This window comes from Panthera pardus, unplaced genomic scaffold (assembly GCF_024362965.1).
Source record: "Panthera pardus isolate Hobbes unplaced genomic scaffold, ASM2436296v1 HiC_scaffold_13, whole genome shotgun sequence".
Lineage (NCBI taxonomy): Eukaryota > Metazoa > Chordata > Mammalia > Carnivora > Felidae > Panthera > Panthera pardus.
The window spans coordinates 82,701,413-82,718,320 of NW_026526688.1; the positions used below are offsets into that span (position 1 = coordinate 82,701,413).

Here is a 16,908-nt window from a genome sequence, read left to right on the forward strand (position 1 = left end):
TATTAAGAGCTAACTAGTCCTTCCAAGTGACAGAGAGCAAAGCACCCATTTCTTTCCTGTGGCTTCATGTTCATGTAGGTGACTACCTATGTCATCTGGTGGCCAGCACTGATGACAATTTACTGACTGCCCTTCAGCCTCTGTAGGGTATTCTGCCAGATGCTGAAGGTAGAACAAGGGAGATAAGACTTACAAATATAATGAAAAGGACCATGCAGGAAAACAAATGAACCAGCCTAAGTGCTATAGGAGTTCTGAGAGTGGTTAATGAAGTGATCCGCTAGGAAAGCAGGAGGTCACATGAAGAAAAGTGTTCTCAACGGCCAAACAGTCCAGGTGGAAGAAGGTATGAAGGCTGGATTTTAGACTGATTTTCCTTTTCTCCTGCCTTAGAAAGAGACTTCCATGCTGGGGGTAGCCTGAAACTAAGATATAATTTAGGAGACAGATGATAGACAGATAGATAGATGGATAGATAGATAATAGATAGATGAAAGATCCACCTCTGTTCCTCAAGATTGCCTGAAAGAAATTTCTTTTCTCTGCAGTGCAATATTTATTGATTGATTGATTTGACAAATCTTTATTGTCAACTGTGCCCCAAGCACTCAGTGGTAAATAAGATAGTCACAGGCAGGGCATGCACACTTAGAATTCATAGTCCAGTGAGGACACAAAGATGACTGCAGTGCAATATGTTAAGTCCTATGATAAGAGAAGAGCAGAGTGCAATATGGGTACAGAACCGGGGCCTCTGATGCAGACAGGAAGTTAGGGAAACCTTCCCGGAGGAAGTACTCTGAAATTGAGATCCTAAGCATAATAGAAGTAGATCATGTAAGAAGACAGTAAGTGTGTTCCAAATAGAGGTAATAAGCACAGAAGAAGAAAAAAAAAAAGAATCAAACAGGATTTTATTTTTGTATATGCAGTTTTGGATCTTGCCATTTTCCGCTTACTTTTTTTATCCTGAGTCTCCATATCAACTGTTTTTGAAAATATTATTTGATTTTATTTTTTGAAAACATGATTTTAATAGCTGCATAGTAATCCATTGTGAGGATAGTGACTAATTTATTTACCTATTTTCTTTTTTTTTAATGTTTATGCATTTTTGAGAGATAGAGCATGAGTGTGGGACAGGCAGAGAGAGAGAGAAAGAAAGAGAGAGAGACAGAATCTGAAGCAGGCTCCAGGCTCTGAGCTGTCAGCACAGAGCCAGATGCAGTGCTCAAACCCATGAACTGTGATATCATGACCTGAGCAGAAGTTGGACGCTCAACCGACTGAGCCCCTTGTTTACCTATTTTCAAAGGGCAATAGCATTTTTAAGGCTCATGATAATTGTTCTCTCCTTAAAAATATGAAATCATGTGACATAATCTTTATTGATCATAATAATATCCAAAATAAATCTCCTTTATTTGAGTATCTGTTGAAAACAATTTCTGCAACCCAATCTGATATCCAGCCATAGCAAATACTAAATTAAGCAAGTTATTCATTTACTGAATATTAGTTACATTTAATGATTTGTAAATTTTGCTGTAATTGTTTTTGCATGAATTGGCACAGGCTTCAGAGGGGCTTCAGGATTCTGGGGCTTTCACATTCTTGAGCTGTCTCTCAGAGACCCCTCTGTGTCCCTCAGTCTTAGTTCCCCCTCAGGTCTGCATCTCAGTGCCTTCTCTATCCCCTCAGAACCCCTCTCTGGGATGTTAGCTAACATTTATCTCCATATTTTCCCCAGTAAATGATTATTTTTTTTGTCTGTGGCGCCATATCCTGAGGCTGCAAACCACTAGTTTCCTAAATAGTTTCTTAACCACATTTTGGGTAAAAATGTACATATAATTTATTTGACAAATTGCTGACATAGCAAATTGATTTTCTGGGTCAAACAGGAAAGATATTCACGGCTCTCACAGGAAGGAGATCACCTTCTTTGAGCTGTTTCAGATTTAATTCATATGATTGTTTTTTTATGCCTCCCTTTAAAATGGATATGCCTCAGCCTTCCATAACCCACATTTTAACCTGCTTTACAACAAGATTTTTGGGTTGTCTATTTTTGGTTTTGAGCGTTTGCATTTATTGCCTTGGCATTCACTCACGCTTACTTAGTGAGGCATATTTTGGAGAGAGATGATTCACTGACCGCAGCCATGTGGGCACTAGCTGTTGAATTGAAATCCTGTTTTGAATTCAAATTTTCCTGTGTTTCATGTACTTTCATATCGCTGTGTGGCTTGTCGTGAGTTGGAGAGTTCTTTCAAACCCCAGAGCACTCAGTGGTAAGGCAACCTCTCAAATACATTTATTTCACGTGTAAGAAGTCATTGTCGTCCTGGCCCAGGAGAACACCTACATAAAAACCGAGAAGGTCTCTAGCTCCCTGATAGCTACCCCAGCCTTGCTCAGGGCCCCAGTCTCAGGCCATCAAGGTCCAATTCCTCTTCGTTCAAACGGGCAGCTTCTGGAGACCACTGCCTTGCAACGCCCACTTAATTTATGCAAAGTAGACTTAACATGTAACAGCCAGTTCCCTGAAGTGAAGATTTTACTTAACACTTTAATCGGTGAAGCCGCTATCCATGTATCTTTATTGACAGATGTTTCACAAATTTGCATAATTTAAAATGCCTCCCAGGCCTATCAACTGATGCCTCAGAAAGGTGTGTCGGAAAGATAACAGAGTCCCAGCTGGGGCCACAGACTGCACTCCAGTTGTCTTTGGTGGTTTTCTGGTACTGACTTTTGAGAGCCAGCTCATGATCTCAGGATGTATGAAAAAACAATAATACTAACTGTATTACTACTCTCAGGTAAGTACATTTCTTTTTGTAGCATGATGCTGTTATAGTGGATATCAGATTCTAGGTTAAAATGTAAACTACCTGATTTTAGTTCTATCTTACTTAAATGAATAAATAAATGAGTAGTATCTCAGAGCCCAGTCTGGTGGATGGATTTCTATTGGGACTCAGCTGGTAAGGTGGAGGGAATTGGGTTAAGGAGTTCTGTAATTGTGGCTGGATCACAATTTTCCAGTAGCATGCTTCAGTTCAAAGCCTCGCCACAGTGAAAAGAATTGTACCAAATATAATGAGAAATGTCTCTGTGTGAATAAATTTATTGCCTTATTTGTGCTTAATGAGGTTAACTTCTAAATTAAACGGTCATTAGTGAAAGTGATGGTGGATATGTGATCCTCAGTTTTCAAAACGTTTTGTGAAAAATTATAATCTCCTTCACCCGCCAAAAAAGTACAAGCTACAAGCATGAAGTCTGCATCCGTGGGGGAGCTGTTTCCCATTCTTTGGTCTTTTATGAGGTATGATGGAGGAAGAAGAAAAAGCAGCTTATTGGCTTAAGTGTTAGGTGGTTTGGGGAGAAATCAAAATCAATTCATTAAGATAAAGAAATAATGTGGACTATTACTAAGTTGTATTAAATCAGCAATATCTGGGGCCTTTTTCTGAGAATGTGATGGTTAATGTCTTCTCAAATGCATTGTCTACGTGTTGGAAATACATAGATAAGGAACAGGCAGTTACTTGAAATGTATGGAGCCCTCAGACGTGGCTCTAACTCAAATTGGAGCACATACTAAGGATCTACTGGACACTCTCTAGGAGATAGAGAAGGGAGCCAGCATTTTCTAAGATATATTAGCCAATAAAAAAGTGTAATGGTTAAAGCATAAGGATGAGGAAGAGACAGCACTAAGCTCAAACCTGGTTTGACATCTGAAAGGCTGGGGGACATTAAGGCAAATTATCCTCTTTTCACCTCCCTGTCTTCATCTGTAAAATGCCTACAGTGTTGGTACCTGCCTCCTACTAATGAAATAATAAATTTCAATAGTAAATTAGTAAATGATATTAGTAAATAAATAATATGATAGTAATTACTGACTAGGGAACAAATCTGGGTGTGTGAGGATGATTTCTGAGAAGTCAGGGAAAATGGGACAATTACAGGAAAACAGGAGACTAACAAAATTACTCTCTTTTTTTTTAAGTAGCAAAATGTGAAAACATTTAGCTTGAAGAAAAGAAAACAAGCAGAAGGGATGTAGTATATTATTTAAATATATTCCAATACTTCTAGAGCTATTACACAGAAAAGAAAAGAGGTACTGTGCTGTTCAGAGGGCAAAGAAGGCCTACTCAATCGAACTAGATACATTACCCAGTTTTTTGTGGCGGGGGGTGGGGGATATTTGGAAAGGGTTCCTGGAGAAGAAATAAATGCTTCATGTCTACAACTGCTCAAGTGGATAGTGTACTAAGGTCTTCAATGACAGTTCATGAGAGGTCATCAAGGCCATGCGACCCCAAAGGCCCCCCGCGGCCTTCATTGCAAATGCTGCCATCATCTTTGCGTTTTCTGAAACCATCCAAAGACATTCTCTGGAATAATGGAATAATGGAAAGGTGTTTGAGCACCCCCTTACTCATTAGTTTAAGTAGAGAACCTGGAAAGTGGTTTAAACATCTTTGGCTAGGGGAAAAAATAAAGAAAATATGATATTTGTTTCCCTGGAGATCTTGAGGGTAAAGCCACTATTCCTAATTCTAAATTTATCAGATGACATTTTCCAAATGGAGAGTAAGTTCTCTTGAAATTATTTGATTCCCAATCCCTGAATTCATTTACTCATTTGTTCGTTTGGCGCTTGTGTGTCAGGTGCTGGACACGGAGGCCACGCCAGTAGGAGCAGTGAGCTCCTGTGGAGCACACAGTCAGGGCAGTGAGAGGGAGCACCAGCCCTAAACTGAATAAGTAAATCACTAACATAAGAACGATGATAAAGAACACCAATAAAATTAAGACGGGAAAGGTGATAAACATAATGCAGAAGGCTGATTTACAAAAGGGTAGCAGGGAATTTTTCTTGGAGTAAGTGACATTTATGAAGGGAGGTGAATGACTGGAAGAAGCTGACCTCACAAAAGCTGGGGGAAGGACAAAGGCAACATTTCTGACACTGGACAAGAGTGTGTTCAATGCTTTTATTTGAAAATCAGATTCGGACACTAAGAAGGAATTTGAGAATGCACTATTGTAACACTTCAACCAGGAAATTCATAAACCAGGACCCTCTAAAGTAAACCCTCAGTTTCCTGGTTTTACTTTAAAATTTGTGCAAAATTTGCATTCTAGGCCATAATTTACTGATTTAATTGGAAGATCCCAAGGAACAGGTGTTATCACAGGTTTTATTCGTTAGTGTATCTCCAGAATCTCGCACAGCTCTTGACATGTCGTAGGATATCGGGTGAATCAGCAAGGAAGCAAGTAAAGGGAGGGAGAAAAAGGGGAAGGGAGGGAGGAGAAGGAAGGAAAGAATATTTGTTTTTATTTGTTTAGGCAAAATGAGAGCTCCGTGTAGGTAGACCATGATACCCTGGACATCTTATTCCATATGTCAGCAGGTACATCAGTTTGAAAAGCACATGCTTAGAAGGAGTAAGTAAAGAAACAGGGATCTCCGTTTTCTCAGCAATCCAAAAAGAGAGCCTTTCTGTCCATGTAAATGTTGTAGGGAAGAGTTCTGAGCTGGGTTTCAGGGACTACTTGAATTTCTTACTAGTAAAACCTGTGTCTTTATTTATGCATCCCATACATTGCTAGGCACATAGTAAGCACTCAATAAATAATAGTTGCAGAAATAAGAAATGACCAGAATTTTGCAGCAGACTAGTTTCACTGTGGAAAATCCATTCATCCTCATGGGCATCAGTTTCCTTGTCCCTATTGAATAAAACACAGAATAGATAGTATCTAAAATCCCTTCCATCGCTTAACTTCTATGAGTTCCCAAAGGTCAGCCTGAGATGACCTGTAGCCTTGTTCCCAAACCTATAAATCTCATGATCTTGGGGTAAAATTGGGTTTTTAGACACCTCACTATGAATGCCTGGGGAAGGATCCCTCAAAGAAGGGAAAAAAGAGTACCTCAAGACTGACACCCACTAATTTTAAATTGGTAAACCAGATTTAGCATTCCTGTGATGGATTTCTTTTTACTTTGGTTTCTAGAAGATTATTGAAAACATCTATGAACCTTTTGGGGAAGCACATTTTAAGTAATTTCCTCAAATTGTCTTTATAGGCTATAGTTCCTCTCAACTAGCTACTGAAAGTGTCTCAGTGACTCACGAATCACCAGTAAGGGCCACGACTGTTCAATCACCACGTAAGTTACCAACAAAAGCAGATGGGTAATAGATTTCCAGCCATTATCATCATTTCTGCATATTTAATTAGGAAAAGGTAAAAAAAAAAACCATAATTAGGAAAAGGTAAAAAAAATGTAAAAGGTAAACTGAACAAATAATCTTTGCTTTCTAAGAGGCCTCTGTCATTAAGCAATGCTGACAAATATGAACAGGAAAACCAAGATACTGGCAGATGCATTTCATTGTGGTTACTCAAATAAACTTGGTTAGAATGTCTGCTGACTCTTATTTCAGGAATCTGATAGAGAAAAAAGCAAGAATTGTCAGTAAACAGAGGAGATACACCATCATTACTAATTTTCCCATTTTCAATTTTTAATAGGGCTTGTTTCTGTTATGTATATACACAACTTGTCCACATCTGTTACAATACACAGCTCATACATATCTGTTATGACACACAACTCTATTGTGATACATAACTCCAAGCCGCCAACAGCCATACTCCAGCAGCTAAGAGTATCAGAAAAGTGTCAGGTGCATAGAACCTTGGGACACTGTTCACTAAGAGACTTCTGTAACATCATGGGAGCCAGGCCCATGTCTGTCTCAGAAAATTAAATGACTCTAAAACCATTGTAGGCCCCAAATCATAAAATACCATACATTCTTCTCTCTGTCCCCAGGCATCATACCAACTGCCAGAGCAAAGGTGCTGGAGGAGATTCCTGACATCATCTCAGCTAAAGCTTCATCTCCTCTGATATTTTGGAATCAGACTCAAATTTAGCAATTTGCTTTAAAGATACAAGCAAAAGGCCTGGGTTTCGTTCCAAGAAACCGACATAACTGACAGAAGTGTTAAACTTAAGCAATTATCCAGTGATAGAGACAATGAACTGTCACCTTTACAAAAACCATATATAAAGAGGGAACAAGGGTCATGGCATATATTTAACTTTTCATGTATTCTTTCAAGAAAAATGAGAAAAGTATTAGTTCAAACTGAACACTTTCTGTATATCAGGCACTATGCTAAGCCCTCTATTATTTTAAGCCCCCTATTATTTTAAGCCTCAGTTATTTTATTCTGACAATAACTCTATGGAATAGGTATTATTCCCATCGTGCAGATGAAAAAAAGAGGTTCAGAATGTTTTAAAAACTTGCCTGAGGAGCAAGTGAGCAGTCAGTGAGCAGGAAAGCTGGATACAAATCCAGGAGGTTTGACCATAGAACCCTCAGCCTTACCCAACATATTCTACTTCCTTCCTCAAGAGAGGAGAGCATCATTCCTGATCTGCTATCCAGAAATAAGCACTGTTGATATTTTGGTACAAATATTCCAGATGTTTTTTTCTAGGCATGTTTATAAATATGTACTTCAAAAATTACTGTAGGGGCTCCTGGGTGGCTCAGTTAGTTAAGCAACTGACTTCGGCTGAGGTCATGATCTCACGGTTCATGGGTTTGAGACCCGCGTCGGGCTCTTTGCTGACAGCTCAGAGCCTGGAGCCTGCTTCAGATTCTGTGTCTCCCTCTCTCTCTGTTCCTCCCCTGCTAGCTCTCTGTCTCTTTCTGTCTCTCAAAAATAAATAAATGTTAAAAATTTTTTTTTAAATTACTGTATATAATATTCTGAAACCTGACTTTTCCTCACTTAAAAAGCATCTATTCCATATTAGTGAGTACACTTACAAAACATTTTAACGGCTCCACAATATTACATCTGATGCCTAACTATGGTTTGTTTAACCTATGCCATGTTTCAAATATTTAGGTTGTTTCTACTTTACAGTCTGTTTTTGTTTGTTTGTTTCAAGTTTTTATTTAAACTGTAATTAGTTAACATATAGGGTAATATTGGTTTCAGGAGTAGAATTTAGTGATTCATCACTTACATACAACACTCAGTGTTCATCACAAGTGCCTTCCTTAATACCTAAACAACACTATGATGGACATCCTTGTAGATTCATCTTTCTGTGTCAGAATATGTACTTTTTAAAGATTTTGATGAATATTGCTAAATTTGCTTCCCCAAAAGTTATGCCGAAGTATATACCCATCAGTAAATTTTGAAAGCATCTTGTCTCAGTACCTTCTTCCCAAATTGTGTCCCAGAAATCTGTATCTGAAATTAAGGTTAAGTGAAAAATATGGTGTATTTATGTTTTGACTTTTATTTCCTTGATTGCTAATGAAAACAAACCATTTCTCTCTCTCTGTGTGTGTGTGTGTGTGTGTGTGTGTGTGTGTGTGTTTAACAGCTTTACCAAGTTATAATTTGCATGCAGTGAAATTCACTAATTTCAAGTGTAGGACTCGGGACTGAAGATTAGAATGGGACAAGTGAGGTACTCACCTCAGGACCAAATTTAAGGGGGCACCAAAACCTTAGTCATCAAGATAAATACTTTCATAAAGTATTTTTTAAAAACTCAAAATTAATTCAAAAAATCAATCATGAATAACATGTCAGAATTTTAAACGTAGCTGGGATCCATCAGAGTCAGGTCTGAGGTGAGGTGAGTGAGGTGAGGCAAACCAGTGCCAGGTCAGATCTTGGCTTCCAGTGGGCAGTTACTGAGAAGAAACATCTTAATCCACTCAGCAACTGAGCAACTGAGTTGCAACTAGCAATCCATCTTTTTGAAAGCTCACTTTCTGTCCCCCCCCCCCCCACCCACACGCACTTCTAGGGAATAGCACTTTGGGGGCCCCAACTTAAAAATCTCATGGCGTTTATTTTAAAAAGTTTTTTTTAGAATAAGAGGTACCTGGCTGGCTCAGTTGGTAGGGCATATGGCTCTTGATCTCAGGGTCGTGAGTTTTGAGTGCCATGTTGGGTATGGAGAGTACTTGAATAAATAAACTTAAAAAAATTTTTTTTACACGTGTTGAGTTTGTCACGACTCCCACTCCTCCTCAGTGGGCCCTGAACCCCTAGTTCTGTGAGACCATTAAAATCTCTCACAAGTTTCAGGGCCTCTCAGGTCTCACTTGAAAATAGACAAATGTCTTCAGGGGAAAGCCAATGGCAAGCTCACCTCTCTGTACTTCCTCTCCACCTTCAGAGCCTGCTGTCTTGGTAGGCTCTGATGCCCTCTCTAGATGTGTTAAATTTGCTCAGCTTTTCTACTTGTTGTGGACAGGAGGCTTGATCTGCAAGAAGCTAGTTTGCCTTGACTGGAAGCTAGAAGTTTTAGTTTATTCCTCCAGATGAGTTTCAGAATCATTTGGGAAAGTTATCCCTTGTGCAACATAAAAATATTCCCAGGGTTATTTGGCTAGAACGGAATGAATGATAGAATTAAATGAATAAATTGGCTCAGAGCAAATAAAACATTTTGTAATAGTAAATCTTTGAATTGGGAATATATCATGTTTTTTCACTGGGCCCTATCTCATGTCCTCTGAAGAGTTTGAAAAAAATTCGGAAAAAAATTCTGAAAAAAACTTTAGATAAATTTTATGTATTTCCTTTTGAAGAGATATTTTACATGTCCTTTTATTGTTTTAACTAAAATATATTTCATTACATTTTCAAATTGTTTATCAATGGCCTAAGATGAATTTATCACTTTGTATACGTTCATTTTATAAGTGACATGGCTAACCTTATTTGGTTAAAATAGTTGACTCTCTTCAATTTCCAAAATTAAGAATCATATTCCTTATAAAAGTGAAATTTTGTTTCTTCTTCACTTGAAATAAATGTTCATAGCTGCTTTTCTTATGATATTGCATTTGTTAGAACTTCTAAATGTTATTTATGTTAGTTAATGCTGTACAATGGTCGTGATAGTCATCCTTGTCTTGAGACTGTCTATAATATGAATGTCTCACCATTAATTATGATGTCTGCGGCTTTCAGCAAATAATCCTATGTTAAGAAATTTCTTGCTAGCGTTAAACAAAGAGCTTTAATCAAGAAAAAGAAAAGATCTTAAATTCTATAAAATGGCTTTTATGCATCATTGTTGAAACTTTGAAAGTTGACTTCCATAGCTTAATGGTAAAATAATAAATTTCCTGACAGTTGTCACAAGAAAGAAAGTATCTGTTATACCTAACATAACAGAAATACTTTTTAAACTTTTGTTTGGTTTTCTTTAAGAATGTCTGTTCATCTTATTAGTTTCTATTTATTTCACAGTATTTTTATTCTTCAATATGTTGAATGATGAATTATATCAATGGATATTATCACATTGCCCTATACCTCACATCCTAGTATTAATCACTTGGCTATTGTATTCTTTTAATATCGTGCTGAATTTAATATTTGTCTTAGGATCATTTTACCTACATTTGTCATATATAATTTTTTTTGAAATACCTTTGTGAATACACATGCATTTGCTATCAAAAAGTGAAAGAATTTTTGCCCATTTTATTTAAAAATAATTCATTAATCACTATGTACAAGTTTTAAGTGAGAGATATTTTGAAGGAGAATCATCTCTTCCAATTATAGTAGAGGATTTTTTTTAATTTTTTTTTTAATCTTTATTTTTGAGAGAGAGAGAGAGACAGAGTATGAGCAGGGGAGGGTGCCAGAGAGAGAGGGAGACACAGAATCTGAAGCAGGCTCCAGGCTCTGAGCTGTCAGCACAGAGCCTGACGTGGGGATCAAAGTCACAAACTGCGAGATCATGACCTGAGCCGAAGTCAGATGCTTAACCGACTGAGCCACCCAGGTGCCTCTCTATTTGGGGATTTTTGTTAAGAGTTTCTTTGTATACAAATTATTATATGTAAGCACCAGAAAAGAAGGTGCCATATTTATTTTTAGTGTACAAAATTCTATGTATAGCTAATCAACTTTGGTACATCCATCTCTAGATGGGTATAGTATAGATTAGGTTCTGTATACAGTTACATTCCAAAGATTAATAGCCAGCATTCATAGAGCATTTACCTACTGCCAAGCACTACTCTAAGCCAGGTACATATATTTAATTTTTTGTGTGTGGAGACATACATGTAATAAAATTCACCATTTTAACCATTTTTAAATGTGCAACGCAGTGGTGGTATTTAATACATTCACAATGCTGTACTCCTGTAGCTGTTATCTAGTTTCAGAACGTTTTCATAAGCTTAAAAGGAAGTACCAAATGCATTAAACTCTTATTCCCCACCTCCCACCCCCACCAGCCTTGGCAACAGCTAATTTGCTTTCTGTTTCTGTTTCCCTGTTCTGAATATTTCATATACATGTAATCGTAAATACATGGTCTTTATGTCTGGCTTCATTCACTTAGCATGTAGCAAGTGTTAGTATTTTATTCTATTTTATGAATGAATAATATTCTATTGCATGGATGTACCACATCTTATTTATTCATTCATCGGTTGATAGACTGGTCTTGTGTACATTTTTGGCTTTTGGAAATAGTGTGGTTATAAAAATTCTTGTACAAGTTTTTTTTTTTAACACCTGTTTTCAATTCTCTTTTGAGTGTATCTAGGGGTAGAAATTCTGAGTCATATGGTATGTTATGTATAACTTATTGAGAAAATGCCATACTTTTTCCACAGAAGCTTCACTATTTTACAGCCCCTCCAGGAGTGTATGAGATTCCAATATCTCCACATCTTCAGCAACACTTGTTATTTTCTAGTAGGTGTGAAGTCATATTTCATTGTGGTTTTGATTTCCATTTCCTTAGTGACTAATGGTGTTGAGCATCTTTTCATGTGGTTGTTGGCCATTTGTGTATCTTCTTTGGAGAAATGTCTACTCAATTCTTTGCCCATTTTTAAATTGGGTTGTTTGTGGTTTTGTTACATTATAACAGTTCTTTATATACTCTGTATACAAGACCCTTATCAGATAGATGATTTGTAAATATTTTCTCCCATCCTGTGGATCATGTTTTTACTCTCTTGAGAACATCCTTTGATAACACAAAAAGTTTATAATTTTGATGAAGTCCAATTTATCTATTTTTTAAAATTTTGTTGCATGTGCCTTAGGTGTCCTATATTGCAAAAGAAAACCACTGCAAATCCAAGAACATAAAGATTTACTCCCATGTTTCCTTCTAAGGGTTTTATAATTTTAACTCATATTTATGTCTTTGGTCCTTTTTTTGATCTGATATTTTTAGATGATGTGAGATAAGAATCCAACTTCATTCTTTTGCATTAGGATACTAGTTGTCTCGCACAATTTGTTGAAGAGACTGTTCTTTCACTATTTAATGGTCTTGGAACCCTTGTTGAAAATTGATTAATAAAAATGTGGGTTTATTTCTAGACTCCCAATTCTATTCCTTTGATTCTTTGAGCAGCAGCACATTGTTTTTTTGTTTTGTTTTGTTTTGTTTTGTTTTGTTTTGTTGTGGGATTTTTGTTGTTGTTGTTGTTGTTTTGTTTTTTTGGGTTTTTTTTTTTGTTTTTTTTTGGTCCTCAGAGTTTATTTTTTATTTATTTATTTTTTAATTTTATTTTTTATTTTTTAAAATTTACATCCAAATTAGTTAGCATACAGTGCAGCAATAATTTCAGGAGTAGAATCCTTGATGCCCCTTACCCATTTAGCCCATCCCCCCTCCCCCAACCCCTCCAGGAACCCTCAGTTTGTTCTCTATATTTATGAGTCTCTTCTGTTTTGTCCCCCTCCCTGTTTTTATATTATTTTTGTTTCCCTTCCCTTATGTTCATTTGTTTTGTCTCTTAAAGCCATCATATGAGCGAAGTCGTATGATTTTTGTCTTTCTCTGAGTGACTAATTTCACTTAGCATAATACTCTCCAGTTCCATCCATGTGGTTGCAAATGGCAAGATTTCATTCTTTTTGATTGCCGAGTAATACTCCATTGTATATATATACCACGTCTTCTTTATCCATTCATCCATCGATGGACATTTGGGCTCTTTCCATACTTTGGCTACTGTTGATAGTGCTGCTATAAACATGGGGGTGCACGTGTCCCTTCGAAACAGCACACCTGTATCCTGTGGATAAATGCCTAGTAGTGCAATTGCTGGGTGGTAGGGTAGTTCTATTTTTAGTTTTTTGAGGAACCTCCATACTGTTTTCCAGAGTGGCTTCACCAGCTTGTATTCCCACCAACAATGCAAAAGAGATCCTCTTTCTCTGCATCCTCGCCAACATCTGTTGTTGCCTGAGTTGCTAATGTTAGCCATTCTGATGGGTGTGAGGTGGTATCTCATGGTGGTTTTGATTTGCATTTCCCTGATGATGAGTGACATTGAGCATTTTTTCATATGTCAGTTGGCCATCTGGATGTCTTCTTTGGAGAAGTGTCTATTCATGTCTTTTGCCCATTTCTTCACTGGATTCTTTGTTTTTTTGGTGTTGAGTTTGATAAGTTCTTTATAGATTTTGGATACTAACCCTTTATCTGATATGTCATTTGCAAATATCTTCTCCCATTCTGTCAGTTGCCTTTAGTTTTGCTGATTGTTTCCTTTGTTGTGCAGAAGCTTTTTATTTTGATGAGGTCCCAGTAGTTCATTTTTACTTTTGTTTCCCTTGCCTCCAGAGGTGTGTTGAGTATGAAGTTTAGCAGCACACTGTTTAGATTACTGTTGCTTTGTAATAAGTTTTGAAATTTTGAAGTGTAAGTCCTCCACCTTTGTTCTTTTTCAAGATTAATTTGGTTATTTGTGGTTCTAGAAATTCCATAGGAATTTTAAGAACAGCTTTTCTATTTGTGCAAAAATTTACACATATTTTAACTCATTTTACTAAGTCAGTAATTTATAAGGTAAGCAACAATTATTATCCCCATTTTACAAAAGATGAAACAAGGGTACCGAGAAATTACCCAACCTGCCCAAGGCCTCAACTAGTAGGGAAATTAGTTTGAACCCATAAAGGCTGGCTCTAGAATCTATGCACTTAATCAATACATTAAACTACCTCGTTTGTCATATGGGCTTGTTTCAGGCTTGGCTCTTCTGACTTGCAACATTGTCAGTGTTCTGCTTATGCTTTCACTAAAGTGGAGCCTATAATGAAAGCTGATGGTCTGTCTTCTGCTGCTGCACTTAATGAACCCCAATTGGGGGACTATGATGTTAGCCTTTTGCTCCTTTTAATCTGGGCTAGGTACCTTTTAATCTAAGGATCATACCTTTGATGATTACCACTTATTTCTCAGTCATGATTGCACTTAAAAATCAAATGAAAGAAAATAATCCTAAAGTACGAAAAGTGAGTATAGTCCATCTATTAAAGCCAACTGGAAAGATGAACCATGGCAGTGAAATTGCATCTTGCTAGGAGAGACACTGCACAAATATGCCTCTTGGTGTCCTCTGAGCTATTCTGTCACGTACAGATCTCAAAGCCATCTTGTCAGGCAATTCAGCAACGTCACTTCAAAATGAGTCTATAGGAATGTAGGGACACACCGTAAAGTTTATTCTCATTGATTTATTACTCCAGAAAAGTCAACATCAATCACTTGTGATTGCAAGTCGGATATTTTTCAGGTCCTGTCAGTATTTCGTTTTGTTTTGTTTTTGCTTCATTGATCTATCACTGTTAAAATTGTTCCACAACCATTGTAATTCTGTCAGTTTCTTCTTTTGCTTTATATTTCTTGTTGCTCTGTTTTGGGGATATAATGGCCCATATTTACCTAAGAATCATTGTGTAATAGATCCTTTAACAGTATAAATTAATCCTCCATGTCTTTGTAAGTGTCTTTGCCTTTAATTCTACTTTGTCTAATCTTAAATTTTTGATTCCTGTTTTTATTTATTTTTATTTGTCTAACATACCTTCGCACTTTTTTTTTTTTACACATTTTGCATTCTTTAGTTTTGTTTGTGCTCCTTGTGATCTAGCATACATTTGTTGGGGCCTTTTTTCCTATTTTGACTCAATCTAAAGGTCTTTGTATTTTAATATGGAAATTCAATTTATGTACATTTATGGGCTCACAAGTGACATGTAGTATCTTTTGTTGCCTTTATTCCACACTTTTATTTTTTTAATGATTTATTTCTGATGTTTTGACATACACACTATGGTCAGTTTGCTTTTATCCTCCTCCTGTTTTGAATGTATATAACCTATTTGTAATTATCCCAGTGGTTAACTTTATGTTCTTAAGAATTCTCTCTCAGAACTCTTAAATCAGTTTAATGATGCAGTACACTTAGAAACTGTAACTGCTTTTAGGGACCCTATAAAAGCTGGATAAGATTGTTCTAGGGTGGAGCCAACTCGGCAACAGCTCATGGGTGCCTTGAATGGATTTCAGTTGTGTCATGGGATGTCAATTCCCTCAGCCCCTCCGGAGGCCAGGTCTTCAGGTAGGGTACAGCAAGGTATATCAACGTTAGGACACATTCACATGTGATTAGGACGTAGTGAATGTATACTGTAAGTCATTGTGCACAAGTATATAAACATATATGAAACAAAATTCCACAAAATAATAAGTGTCCTTATTATGTGTGATGCAGTCTCTTCTATTTTGTACAATTTACTATTTTAATGCCAGTAATGACACAGTGAATTGATTTCAAGGCCCATTAATGAAGGAATTCACTACCTTGACTACATGTTGGAATTATCTGAGGGACTGTCTCTATAAGATACTGACAACTGAGTTCCATAGCCAGAGATTCTAAATACAGTAATGCAGGAGCCAGCAAACTACAGCCTGGGAGCCAAACCCTGACCACCACTGGTCTTGGATAGCTTGCAAGTTAACAATGCCTTTTACTTTTTTAAGTGCTTTAAAAAATCAGAAGAATAATAATACTTTGTGACATGTGAATATTATGTAAAATTAAAATGTTAGTGTCTATCGGGGTGCCTGGGTGGCTCAGTCTGTTAAGCGAACGACTTCAGGTCAGGTCATGATCTCATGGTCCATAGGTTCGAGCCCCATGTCGAGTTCTGTGCTGACAGCTCAGAGCCTGGAGCCTGCTTCGGATTCTGCGTCTCCCCCTTTCTCTGGCCTTCCCCTGCTCATGCTCTGTCTCTCTCTGCCTCTCAATAATAAATGAAAGTTAAAAAAAATTAATAAAATCTATAAAATCAATAAAATGTTAGTGTCTATCAATAATTATTGGAACAAAGCCATACTTATTTATTTATGCTTTGGCTTACACGTTGCCTATAGCTACTTTTGCACTGTAATGACAAGAGCTGTAACAGAGACCAACATGTGGCCCACAAAACCTCAGATATTTATTCTTTGTCCCTTTACAGAAAGTCTGCCAACTCCTGCACAAGGGATTTCATTCTGCAATTTGAAAAGTCAGTTTGAGACTGAGGATTTCTTAGCTAAATTCTCGCAGAGCTCCTTGGAGCTGCCTCTAGCTGGCAGTGGGCACAGGGTGTGAGGCTCCAGGCTTACTGCCCACCTTCCCAGTAGAGCCATTCCACCTGTCGTCTGCTTCACACACTCAGGAGCTTACCCTTGCAAACTGCATGTAGTTAAATCAACTGCAGGGGAAGAGGGGCTTTTCTAAGACAAAACCACAAGAAGTACCATCATGTAATATGGAAAATTGTGAATGTTAGTATTTCTCAAGCAAATCAGGCTACTATCCAATTGTCTTCTGAATTTGTTCAAGCTCTAGATAAGGGTGCCATAAGAACCTCAGAAAATTTAAGAGTAGCTCTCAAAGCCCTGGAAAATGAAGCTTCTACATGTGGATTTAGTCTGGAGCAATGACTCTCGCCACTGGCAGCACACTGGAATCTCATGCCTGTGCA

At 37.3% G+C, this 16,908-nt stretch overlaps 1 protein-coding gene across 1 annotated transcript in view; it reads left to right on the forward strand.

Annotated features, from left to right (window-relative positions):
* Positions 1 to 2,657: 2,657 nt before the first annotated feature.
* Positions 2,658 to 16,908, forward strand: part of GYPA (glycophorin A (MNS blood group)) — a 37,113-nt gene continuing 22,862 nt past the window's right edge. Inside the window, exons 1-2 of the mRNA XM_019420483.2 lie at positions 2,658 to 2,825; positions 6,122 to 6,205. Coding sequence (XP_019276028.1) covers positions 2,783 to 2,825; positions 6,122 to 6,205 — 127 coding nt within the window. The 5' untranslated portion in view covers positions 2,658 to 2,782. The remainder of the gene's footprint in view (positions 2,826 to 6,121; positions 6,206 to 16,908) is intronic.